This window comes from Ischnura elegans, chromosome 5 (assembly GCF_921293095.1).
Source record: "Ischnura elegans chromosome 5, ioIscEleg1.1, whole genome shotgun sequence".
Classification (NCBI taxonomy): domain Eukaryota; kingdom Metazoa; phylum Arthropoda; class Insecta; order Odonata; family Coenagrionidae; genus Ischnura; species Ischnura elegans.
Window position 1 is genome coordinate 82,213,393 of NC_060250.1, and position 13,787 is coordinate 82,227,179.

Below are 13,787 nucleotides of genomic sequence, written 5' to 3' on the forward strand. Positions count from 1 at the left end.
CAGAATAATTCCGAATATGCGTAACGATTTAAATATCCGCCTGGAGTCCCGGAGAAATGTTTTAATTGTTTAAATTTACCTGCATTACAATAAATTGAAAAATTAAGTGTTATTTATACTAAAATATTTTCTACTTGAATATCTTCGATTTATAACAGTGAATTTTACCACAGGGATATTTAGCATAGTATAAGGTTCTTGCAACAAAATTGACTGATATTGCAATACATCAGTATTGATTTTTTTAGTTCTATAATTTCTTTTATTGGTATTTAATTATGGTCAAAGTTTAAGAAATCAAGCCTCACATATAAAAAAAAAGTCAGTCATGTATTTACTATAGCTACTGTGAAAAAATCGTTGGAGGCCGATTCATGGAACCCGCATTGCTTCATCTCTCCCCGCTACTTGTGAAACGGAGTATTACTATCTTTGTAGTCACAAAAACACCGATTCATGTGAAATATGTACACACCTGGATACATTCCAGAGTTGTGAACCCCGAATGTAGAACGCCATGGTATATTACATCAAGTATCCTACCTATCACTCAATTTTTCCTAATTTTCATTTGGGCCTCAACGATACAGATACCATTAACTGTGTCGCTTCTTCAAATAACCGACTGCCTATCTGTTAAACGCCGCAAAGTAGTCGCCAACACATGTGCGGAATAAATTGGTGTTTCATTGACACCGTGTACGGACTTCACGCTTCCTTGGTTCGAAAGGCGGTTAGTTCTTCAGAGAGAGCGGCGAGTAACAGGTGCAAATTGTATAATCACTCGTTCAATCCTTCCTATTCAAAGCAATCGGATGGTGAAGCCATCTGTGATGGCATTTCATAGCCGAAACGAATTGCCCTGGAAAAGAGTGAAAGCGTGCAGCCAATCAAGCGTCATTAATGCGGCCTATGTACTCACAAGAGGTGGCACTTACCCACTTACTTTGCGCGATGATTGACCTGATCCTTTCATACTAATTCTATGGGAATTGTTCTATGAGTGCTATTATTGTTAATGCTCTTTGGGAAGGGGAGCGTGGTAGCCCAGTCGTAAGAGTGCTCAGCTACCGACCGAAGTTATTGAAGAATTAAATGAATGATAGATACCGGGTCTTGGATGAATATCTATTACATATGCTCTACCTTTTTAGTTAAAGTCACTCAGGTTTCGATGAATACTCATCATCACCCAGCGAACCTTATTTTCCATAATAAGATAAATAACTAATAATTTTCGTGCGAAAAATCCACAGGGAAAAAATCATTCGCCTTGACCGGGATTCGAGCCCAGATACCCCGATTTCCGGTCGAGTGCTTTAGCCAGTTAATCTACCGCAAATTTATTTCCACAGGGGAGAATAACGCCTCGGTAGCTTAACTGGCTAAAGCTGGCTTTCCCTGTGGTTTCCCCTTTTTCCCTGTGGATTTTTCGCACAATTTGTGCATCGCGGGTGACACCCGTAAAAGTTATCACCGTAGCTAGTCCCGGTATACTGAAAATCAACTAATAATTTTTGATGATAATGATTATTTATCGAATTAAGATAAATAACTAATTATGGTGATTAATCATAATTAGCAATTTATTTTATTATTATCACCAAGGTTACAATGATAAGATATCAATGATGACACATCTTGTAATCAATAATAACATATCTTATCATTGTAATTAAGGTAACAAAATAAACGTCTCTTTATTTTCAAAATTCTTTTTACAATCGACAGTTATAAAAAATTAGAGGACAATTTCATTTTTATGACCGGCCGAGTCCCGTCGAATTTTGAATGCCGTTGAGCATTTGTGCTCCTCTTTTGAATCTACGGAGTAAACAGATGTTTCGGATCGGACTAACTCTTGAAGGACCGGGGTTGCATGGCTACCTAGGAGGACCATTACCCGTCATTTTAACGGTTATTAATTTAAAAAAATATTTCTTCGCTTGTTTCTTGAAAAAAAAAACACTCGTTACCTTTAAAAATAAAACAGAAACGCTTAACTTAGCATTTGACGGGTGTTGGTCTTTTAAGGTAGACAAGTGGTATAAATCTATTTCTTTATGAAAAAATTAATTTTATTTTAACAGAATACGTACCATAAAAATAATAAAGTACAGGAAAAATTAAGACGGCACAATTTTAGGCAATATGATAAATTTAGTAGCGGTTACCCGTCAAAATGACGCTCCTGGTCCTCCTATTGCTAAACGGCCTACTTATATCGCGTGAGCATGGCGTTTTCTTCCTTACGCGGGGCACGGTGTAAACGGCAACGAACAGCAAGATGTTGGAAACACTGAGGGGAGGGGAGGGAAAAGACAGACGCCGGACGCCACCCGCATCATCTCAGTGAAGTGTCCTCCCTCTCTCCGAGGAGAGGGAAAAGGGAACAAGGTCAAAGCCCTTTCGCACCCCCCGCCCCCTTCACCGCTTTTTCATTACTTTCCTCTTCCCTCTCGGCGACACACGCTCTTAATTCGCTCCCATATACATACTGCCTCTTTTAGCGGTTTTACTCAAGCTATTTTGGTTTGATGTTTTAATTTCGCATCCCGATGCCTTCGCCGGGATAAAAGACCTGTTTACACGTATATAGTCGCTTCAGGCTTGATTTGGTGGAAGTTCGATGTATCCATGGTAAAAAAAAAAACAAATGGCAATTTCCTCACTTTTATTCAAAACTCAACTACCGACCGTGGTTTCAACATATTATGTCATTTTCAAGGTTGCACGATACGTTAACACGGACGAGTTAATGTCTGTTTGCATGAATGATTTTTTTATGAACGGATTATGTACGAATACATGAACCAAATTATAGCTGGTTCTATTTTCTGAACTTGCATTCGCACAATTTGGGTGGTTACTCGGTGCATTTTCGTGTTCATTCACGCGTTCGTGCATTTAGACATAAACTCACACGGGTTAACGTACCGCGTAAAAAGGCCTTTGGAGACAATAGTGAGACTAGGAGTCGAGTGGCTGCCTCCTGAATCGCGGGGGTGGTGGTGGAGAATCGGGATGAATGACAATTCCCGCTGTATAATGAAAGTATTTATTTTCGGGAATAAATTTTAAGTTCCCTCTGACTAAATGTTACAACCAGCTCGTCGAGACGCCAGAGCACGACCCCTGTAAATCGCTGTGGATACATTTTTAGCCATTGACAACTAGGTGGTAACTTGTAATATTGATAGGTGAAAGATGGACCTTCGATCACGTATACAGCAGATGTATTGCCTGGGAAAAATGTTGGCTCCAGCCCTGAAGGAAAATATGCAGGAGTGCGCATAATGGTTGCGAAGAAACCAAATACTCCAAACTTTAACTGCCAAATTCCTCCACGGGGCTCCTAACTTTAAATCCCAAATTCCTCATAATGATGAGAAATGGAAAAGTACGGAAAATAAGTGCTGTAAAATAGATTTTATTACATAATATAAAAAAATATTCTTTATTAACGGGCAGTAAGACCAATCACAAGATTAAGATACATTAAAAATAAGCCAATACAATAATGTAAAATAAAGACAGGATATACTTTACTTCATAATTGTACTCACTCAAAACTCAATAAAGAAAGGCCAAAAAAATAGAGACATGATGTGAATACAAATTCAACCAAACTCACATGAAGGTAATTTGGAAAAAAAATCAATAATTATTATATTATGTGTAAACTCTTCTCGGGATTTATCCATAATAGCCAACGATTCAAGCTCCGACTCGGGGCTCATCATCAGGGCTGCTGAATGTTGTTGAACGTTGGCTATTATGAATAAATTTACCCGGTGGGAATCCCGAGAAGAGTTTAACCACATTATTCGCAGGGAAATCATCAAATCATATTAAAATTATTATACCGTTGTACCTTTACCAAACTGCTGTTTTAACAAAGTTCTTAAAAGTATTTATTGGTGTAGCATAAAATTCCAAGTCAGAATTTGTAATTGTATCTCTCGTTGCACGAAAAATGGGCAAGAAAGAGGAATAGTCGTTTCTTAAAAATGGAATTGTGAACAGTGGAGTGCTTCGGGATGAAACTAATGGAACTATGAGGGATACAAGGGATGACAAAGTTGAGTATTTAACATGATTATTTAGAATACGAAATAGAAAAAATAATGGCAAATTGCTCTCTCCGCAGGTAGGGAGAGGTTAAATCAATCTATGCCATTAGCTCATTTCGATCACCATTAATCCTATTTGGTAAAATTTGTTGGCAAGAAATCTCAGGAACTTAAATTGCACTTTCTCAATGCCTAAATCCTGAAATGTTCCCTTCTTCATGAGTATTGAATTTGTTGAAAATAAAATTTCCAAACGAAATTAACGCGATGAAAACAAATGACATTGCCATAGTCAGTCAATCATACCCATAAGCTACCACGTGCTCCAGGTTTTTTTTCCATTTCGATTTTAGTCCCGTACGCAGAAGCCGATTTGCGCTCTTAGACCTCTGAACTCCCAGAATCAAAAATTTTTCATTAGGAGCTTGGCTAGGACCACTGCCGTTAGACGCCTCATGAGTCGTGGATTATACCGTTCGCTAAATGCTTTCCCATAAATTTATTTCTGAAAATTCACTCCTTTAAACATTCTCTTAGTTTTCATCCCGGGCATTTTGGTAAGCATTGAAGACTGCGGAGCGCACTGCACGAATCGGTCTCGCTTCTTTCTTTGCACAGCTGAATCTATGTCACATAACAGCTATTTGATTTTAATTATATCTGAGGATAAATCTGTGGTTACTATGGAACACTCCACTTGTATGTCTTCATCTCAAACGATTCAAATTTCCAAGCATTGAAAACTAGTCTACCCTATCAAAAGTCTTCTCCTAATTCAAAAATTCACTGAACATCAATTTATCCTTCTTCATCCAGTTTCCTACGAGCAGCATATTAGCTGATATTGCTTATGGAGTAAAAATTGTTCCACCATAGCGGTACTTTTTTTTTAGTAAAGATTTTTCTTCATCCAGGGAAACCTCTGCTTCTTGTTCTGTTCTTCCATTTGAGTGAACCTCGCAAACATTGTCAACGCATATATAGTCAGGACTACCGTCCTTAAAGGTCAATATTAAAAAATAGGTACAAACTGTCATCATAGCAACAGTGGCCGATTCAGTATCAAATTTGGGGTGAGTCAGAGGTGCGTTCTACCAAGTTATTTTTAAATAAGCATTTTTTACGCATATTTTAGCTCATCATTTAATTTTTATTCTTTAAAGCAAATGAAACTGAAAATTTCTAGACATTTAAGGATACAAAAACTATTAAACTAACAAAAATTAAAAACTTTTGATAAAATTTGGGGGGTCATGACCCCTGTGACCTCACCCTAAATTCACCCACTCACAGCAATGTGGCTGGCAATGTTTTGCAGATTGTTGCAAAAAAAAATTTAAAAACTTTGTTACATTATAATGTTTTGAAAATTTGGTATTAAACCACCTATATTTTAAAATATCTTTTCCTCGTACGCTCGCACGGCACGGATGAATTCGTTTCTTAAGCATCAGGATTTCTCCCGGATCCGAACGCTTGACTTCCGGGCAGCAGGCCAACTGCTCTGCCCAAGCTGTGAGAAACTTAATACCCACACGCAAGGTAAAAAAAACGCACATGGGGGGACAAAGGGTGAGTTATGGGTGTGCAAGGCCCCTTTACTTGCGTGTGATCGGATCCCACTCATTGTGGGCCCTTTTCAGAGCAGGAAGTGGACCCTTGTCCATTTGGGGCGCCCTCAGATCCACGTTTTGTGGTGGCGGACGTGGGATGAGGCGTGCAGCGATATCTCGCGGATTTTACGGGCCTCTCCCACGGTTCCTTCCTCAACGAATCTAAAAAAAAGTATGATTTTACGGAAAAAAACTGTAGTTGATATTGTATTGCCATCTCATTTACTGAATACATGAATGCAGGGGCACAGCTAGGAATTAAGGCGGTTTTCGGCACAACTAAAACTGGAGGATCTGGGTGGTATGGAATACCCGCCAGGGTAAGCGGGAGGTGTGGGGCCCTCCAGAAAATTTTGAAGATAAATAGTTCAAAATGGTGATTTTTTCGGCTTTCTGAGGTATATTTTATTAATCCCTATACTAGTTTATAAGAAATATTAATCCAATAGTAAAATGGAATAAACTTCTAATATGGAAAAAAATTCGCTGAGCTCTGGGGGGTTTATCCCCAAAAAACCCTGCCCTCGCTGCGCCACTGCATGAATTATATTGCCATTTGGATTAAAATAAACGATGACAACCTTCATCCCAGTTGAGGAACTAAGAATTTTAACTTTAATTTTAAAAACCTATACTATAAAACCCACTTCCGACCACTGACTGACTGACTAATTCATACAAATGTTTGCGGTTGAACGAGACGAGATATGATAGAAAGTCATAGAATCGACCCCCTCTAAAATCGCCTGAAACCCTAGGAAAACTTGTCGAAAGACTAACATTTCTATCTATTATATTGTTTCCAGTTTCCTCTATGCCTCTACTCTTGTACGGCATTTGGGGGTCAAACAATCGATTTTTCAAAAGTGTAATTTTTCCAATCTAGACCACGTGATACGACGAGAAACCAATTGCCTGACAGATCGGAGCACTTTTAACGTTTTCCAAATAGTGAAATTTCACTGTTCCGTGAATTATCATCTCAACAACAATTTATCTCACGAGAAACAAACGGCAGAGAAAAATAATATATGAACTGGCAGAGTGAGTGAAAAAGACCTGCGGCCTTTTCCGAGGGGATTGAGGAGGAGAGAGCCCCCCACCCCAACGAACGAAAGCGAGTATGTCAAATTAACACACGTTAAATGAGACAGTCCTAATATTGAGAGAGTTGTTCGTCATTATTTCTTCCGAAATAAATCGTTGCTGAGAAGTATGACTCTTAAACTGCACACCAGATGAAAAAATACCATGGCGAAAATTCAAAACTCTTTATTCTTTATTGTTAAAAAAAAACTTGTTTTCTTCGGATTGGAATTTCTTTCCTCCTCTTGCATCCATAAGCGCCTTCTGCCCTCAAGCCAGCGCGCAAAGGACGCATAAAAAAGTCGGAATGAGGCTTTGGGATGGGGTACGCGTGCGGACATGAAAGATTTAGCACGGAGGCGAGATTAGCGCCGCCTGCTTCCGACCGGGCGCCTTCTTATCGGCAACCGCCCGCTCCTGCCTCGTGGGAAGCGGCGGGATTTCCGCCTCGCGGACTACGAATTACGTATTTTTTGCCATCAGCAGCGGCAATGGAAATAGCTGGGTTATCTGTGCGTGAGCGGAGCCTCTTGAAAGTAGTGATGGAAAAAAGTCGGTCAAAATCGATTTTTCAAGCAGTCGATTTTTAATCGAAATTAAAAGCTCGACTTTTCAGCAAAAATCGAAATCTAATCGAAATGAAAAGTTCGACTTTTCAACAAAAATCGAAATTCGAACCAAATGATGGATTAATCGAAAAAATCGATAGGCCTTCTTTGAAAAAATACAGTATATTCAAAAAAGTATTCATTAGTAATTCGAAAAACAGTCGAAATACACATTTGAAAAGTAGAAAAAAATCCCAAAATTCTCCTTAGAATCCATGTATAAATGCATTATGAGAATTGAATAGGGTAGTTTCCTTCATCTAAGAAAACGAAATGCATTGATTGCGATTCCTTACCCACCATAAGTGTATTTCCAGAAATACGTCACACGGACTTTTCCCATTATTCCTACTTAGCCGTCGCGTTTTCGCGCGCTTGAAATTTTTCACTTTTCGTTTAATCGCGAAAAATAGATATCGTCATTAAAAAATCTACAAGCGTGAAATACGTACTCCAGGAGTAATAATCTTTCGATTTAGGCAATAAAAAAATAATAGGAAACCACCCTATTGTACAAATGCACGAACCTAAAAGTTTGGGGATCACCACTTGGCACCATTCGGTTTGACTAAAATTTTCAAGAAAGATCAACTAGATGATCTGCTGGATCAACTTGATGATCGAAGGCGTGCCTTTTCAATATTACCGGCCTTAGAGAAAAGTCTTTCACATGTGACGAATGGCGTTAATATAGGCCGGTAGTGACGCTGCTGAGATAAAACGAAATTTTCAAGATCGAGTGGGAAAAATCGAATTTGGATCGAATCTAGAAAAGCAGGGCTCGATCTCGATCTCCTCAATCTTAGACTCAATTTACGCTTTCAATCGAAATTGATTTTTTCATGACTACTTGAAGCGCCTTCCCTTTATTGACGTAGGGTCATTTGTGGCCTGGCGCCTGCGGTCGTCAGCGTTCCTGCACAGAATACGTTTAGGTGTATAAACAAGAAAACGGCATTGTGTTTGCCATTGATTTATTATTATGAAATACTTCCGGTTTCGGTACACCATCATCAGGTGAACTAATAATTGAACTAATAATTGTTTCCTCTGAACCTAAACAATATAACAACCGAAACCGATTGCATTTTTCAGTACTGAATCAGTAGAAAACACCGTGCTGTATCCTTATTTTAATATGTAAAGATTCCACAAAGTAAGACCTTCTTGTGTGAGGTTATAAAATAACATACTTTTTTTGCTTATGCATTGTACAATTCGAAACGCTTCTCACGACTCCACGAAATTTTTATTCCTCGAGCGACAGTCCTATTATTTTCTATTTTTAAATCTTTTCAATTCTATTTCTAGGCCAGCTCTATAAAATGGCGCTATGTTCTTCGAAACCGGTGGAAGAGAAAAAATTCATATAATGGATTAATACGATTATTTTATAATAAAATATTTGATCAAAACAGCCTATCTTTGAGAGCAAAAATATGTTTATTTATAGTATGAAACAGTTCCATTTGAATTTTAAAATTATGAATTCTGCTTTAGAAAATTCGATGCCGATAAATTTCCGCTCTCTTTCTTATAGTTTGAAAGTTTTTAATTTAGCTTTAAAAGTAAACGGAAATTGTTTAGACCTTTGATCAATTTCAGAGATTTTTAGAATTCTTCGTGCTGTTAACGTAGAAAGTGTTTCTTACCAACTTTAAACTGGAGTTCGCCCCTCTCTTCCGGTGGGTAAACCATACTTCCTGGACCCAAGTCATGACCTAAGCCCCCAAATTCAATGGAGAATCCGTCCCTAATACAGGGGCATATTGAGATCGTTTCATTGGAGGAGACGGTTCTTCTCTTTCCGCGGCGCCTTGGTGGTATGCAATACCTCTACGCACTATTGCTTCGGATAGATAAATTTTCATCGATTATTTTCAAACGCTTTTTTTGACTAATGAAATGAAAACTTTCCCTGAGCTCCCTTAAAGGATGCCATCTTTTCAATTTTCTTCGGAAAGTAAAGGGTGAGGGGCGGCCATTCACTGCATTTACATGAATTTCTTCCACGACTCTGCAGCTTTATTCAGATGAGAAGTTGGGATGTTCGCAGCCCTTCAATACCTTCTATTGGTCCACATTCATGTACTATATCTCATCACTGAAAATCGGAAAGATAGTAATCTATACATCCAAATTTTATCACTCATATTATTTATCTTATCAAAACCATATCATGCTCTCTTTTGTCTTGCTTGGAGTCACTTGAATATTGTAGACTTATTTTTCTTAAGTAATAACTTGTCGTAGATTTAGTTTTTTTTATCCTTTTGGTTGCCTTGATGCTTTTGTCAGTTGATTGGCATTGTAAAATGGTATTATCCATTGATAATAAAGAAATAAAATCTGTCACTGCGCTCAAATATTTTTTCTTTTCTGCACTTTTCAGGTATGCAGTCACAGACACAGCATATCAGTCATTGAAAGAAGAAGGCCGGGACCAGTGCATTCTCATTTCTGGTAATCTTCTCATACATGCAGTTTTTACCAGCATCTCATTAGTTTTTGCATTTTGTAATACATATATTGCATTTAACTGTTTTGCAGGCGAGTCTGGATCTGGGAAAACTGAAGCATCAAAGAAAGTCCTCCAGTTCATTGCTGCTGCATCTGGGCACAAGCCTAAAGTTGAGGCCGTTAAAGACAAGCTGCTTCAGTCTAACCCAGTGCTGGAGGCATTTGGGAATGCCAAAACCAATCGCAATGACAATTCTAGTCGTTTTGGGAAGTACATGGATGTTGCATTCAACTATATGGTATGCAGTTTTCATTTCTTTCAACTTCTTGAATTTACTCTTCAGTGCTTAATTTGCTTAATTTTTCCCTCTCTTTCCTGTCAGGGTGATCCAGTTGGTGGAAACATTTTAAATTACCTTTTGGAAAAGTCACGTGTAGTACACCAGAATCCAGGTGAGACAAACTTCCACATTTTTTACCAGTTGATTGCGGGTGCGGACCAGGCCCTGTTAGATAAACTCCACCTGAAGAGGAATCTTGACTCTTATTTCTACTTTAGTAATGGAGTAAGTACTTTTATTCACTAGAGGTATTTTAAGGATTATAATTATGTGAACCAAAGTGCTGGTTTCCAATGGTGTAGTGAGGGGGGGGGGGCAAGGGGTCCTGACCTCCCCTGAAATCCTGTAATATAAAAATACATTTACTTTGTCTCATAAAAGAAAACAAAATATTAGAAAAATCATGAATTTACGAAAGATTTTGAAAAATGAAGTTTTTTCAATGTTGAAAAGTGTTGAAATTAGTTTAAAACCCTCTAATTGGTACCCTGTTTGTAAAAAAAAAATTCCCCCCCCCTGATTTTGGATCCCCTCCTGAACGAAATTCCTGGTTATGCCACTGCTTGTTGCCAACAGCTTCTTTTTCTCTCTCCTAACTGGAGTTATCCTTTTAATGTCATCTTCATCTCATGCCCACTGACTATATTTTGAGGTCACTTATATCTACTGCATTATAATATTTAAAAAAATGAATGACCCTGGCCTTGCTTTAAAGCAAAAAAATATCTTACAAAATCAATTTTTATACAAGAATGTACTCTCTCATGTGATGGAATTTGACTGCTGTATTGAATTAGCAGTTGCTGATTCCTTCCTATATTTCTGTCAAACTCCTTCTAATTCAGTCAATATTTTTTTCAGGGAAAAGGACCAATGAGTAACCATGAATACTCCAATCAGTTCAAAGTTGTGGAAAAAGCTATGAGTGTCATGGAGTTGACGGAGGAAGAGCAAGGGGATATTATGTCAATAGTTGCATCAATATTGCATCTGGGAAATGTAGGTTTCACGGAGGAGGAAGGAGTTGCTCAAGTTTTCAAACAGGAAAACATAGAGTCATTTTCAAAGGTAAGAATTTATTATTTCTCACTCAGCATTTTTGATAGTGGGACATTATGTGAATTCGTTGGTTTTTTTAATTGATTCTTTTATTTTTTTGTTTAATTATTTTATATACTTATAATTAGGTATATTCCCTACACAAAATTATTCACTCAAACAGATATTCAACCCAAAGTTTGCAATGGATTAGTGGTTAGTAATGGATTAGTTGCAGTGGATAAAACACACTCCAGACCTCAGACATTGTTCCAATGTGAATTTTGTGAAGTCAGACGATTGTTATTTTTTCCAAAAAACTTCTTTATTTACTTCAAATTACAGTTTTTTAATCGTCTAACTCCTTCAAGTAACTTTCTCCTTTGCTTCTCTTCGCAATAATCCCTTATCCTTTTTTTATCTGCAACTGCCTAACAACAGCAGCAACAGTTTTTAAATTTCAAATGTTAAAATTTCCACACATTCAGGTTAGGGCCAGTTCCTTTCCTTCCTAGGGGGATTGAGGATTTTGGGGCTCTGAAGGCTTCACCTTTGTACTTGAGACTCTCCAGTCAGAAGTCTGGCACTCTATCTAAGGCTGCCATGCACCCCCCACAACATTGTTATGAATTCTGAATGCATGATTTCCTGAAAGAGCTACTCTGCCTCGGGCTCATTTCCACCAAATCTCACTTGACGCATACTCAAGTCAAACATCACATCGTTTCTTTATTTTATTTCTCTTCAGTATTAAGTCCTTTAGTAATTACATATTTTTTCCATGAATAGTAAATATGTACAGGGTGGAGAAAAATGGTGTCACATGATTTAAACCCTGGTTAGCTGTTGCCTGAGTATCAGGACCCGAGAGAGTTACAACACACTGGGGCGGGGACCCAATAACTTAACTGCTACGCGCTTGCACACGTGGTGAGGGATGTGGAAGGGAAGGCAAAAGGATGAAAGTACCACCAAAATAGGAGCCCAATGATGCCTCTGGGGTAGGGATAGGGATGGAAGGGCAGGATGGGGTATACCCTCGCCGCTATGGAAGCAATCAAGGCCTACTACTAGCGAAACCATACTTTAATGTGCCAACAATTTTGGAATATTTTACCATAAATAAGTAAAATTCAAAGATCAAATCGTTGGATAGCCGATGCCAGTGGGAAGCAAAATTTCTAATAATCTTTAGGCCGAAAAAGCCTCATTTTTAAACTAAAGAAACTCTGAGCCAAACACTCTGATTGGCCACGAGTTTTCCCTGTTGCCAGATGCCTTGAATACATCATGACCTGCAGCAGGCTAACTATCAAAGTCATAAATTGTCCATAACATCCGGCAACAGGGAAAACTTGCAGCCAAGTGAAGCATGTGGTTAAAAGTTTCTGAAGTTTAAAAACGATGTGTTTTCAACCCAAACATTATCAGTAATTTTGGTTTCTACTGGCATCAGCTATCCAGAGTTTAAATTTTGTGTCAAAATTTTTCTCCACCCTATATGAATTAGGATATAACTTTGTAGTTAATGGCTTATTTTTCTTTTTCTGGCTAATATTTAGCTTCTCGGATGCAGTGCAGAGAAATTAACGAAAGCTTTGCAGTACCGTACCATTGAGGCCAAGGGTGAAGCAGTGAAGACTCCTCTGAACAGAGACATGGCAATATATGCTCGAGATGCCCTTGCAAAGGCTGTCTATGAGAGGCTTTTCACTTGGCTGGTCCATCGTCTCAACTCTTCCCTTCATGTGGGTGAAGAATCAAATGGAAAGAAGTCTGTGATGGGAATCTTGGACATTTATGGTTTTGAGATCTTTGAACGCAACAGGTACTCCTCAATACATAGGTTTCTCATTTTATCTCTCTTCACCATGAAGTCTGTTAGTAATTATTTATTCAAGGAAAATTAAATATATATAAGACTATGATTGTAAATTTTCCAGCAATAACCTTCATGGACTCACCTGTTAGTGCCTGTCAGGTGCAAAAATTCTTCAGAGAAAAAAAATCATTTAATTTAATTATTTATTTTATTTATTTATTTATTGACGAATTAAAATTATTTCACCATTGGCAATACACACGTCTGCAAGGCTAAAGTCAAGTATAGAATTTACAAACAATTACATGCATACATGAATATTGAAATTACCAGGATAAGATTCTTGGGAATTTCCAAGATAATCATTTAACTATGATATGTACAACTGCCTTGACCAGAATTCGAACGCGGATTTCCGAATGTCCTGACACCTGGCTTACTATTTCGGTTACCAAGGCAGGCATCTTCTTCCTCTTTAGAGTTTTGTTGGATTCAGAGGATTAGAGATTTTTAATGCCAGATAAACAATACCACAAAGCAGCTCTACAGACATGAAGCAAAAACTAAGTCTAGAAAAATCTTTGGATGCTACAGTGTTCACCATACGCATTATTATTTGAGAAAATTATTTTGGATTAGCCAACAGTGTACCTTTATGGAGTCAGCGGCAAGTGCACATCAGGTGTAATATGTATTATAATGATCAAAAGTTCCTGGAGTTTAGGTCAAATATGTAATTCCAAAGT

The 13,787-nt window shown here is 38.0% G+C and overlaps 1 protein-coding gene across 2 annotated transcripts in view; it reads left to right on the forward strand.

Annotated features, from left to right (window-relative positions):
• Positions 1-13,787, forward strand: part of LOC124159120 (unconventional myosin IC) — a 139,682-nt gene that overhangs the window by 111,664 nt on the left and 14,231 nt on the right. For both annotated transcript variants that reach the window (XM_046534688.1, XM_046534687.1), the window contains exons 4-8: positions 9,773-9,843; positions 9,931-10,139; positions 10,224-10,406; positions 11,043-11,249; positions 12,782-13,047. In XM_046534688.1, coding sequence (XP_046390644.1) covers positions 9,773-9,843; positions 9,931-10,139; positions 10,224-10,406; positions 11,043-11,249; positions 12,782-13,047 — 936 coding nt within the window. The remainder of the gene's footprint in view (positions 1-9,772; positions 9,844-9,930; positions 10,140-10,223; positions 10,407-11,042; positions 11,250-12,781; positions 13,048-13,787) is intronic.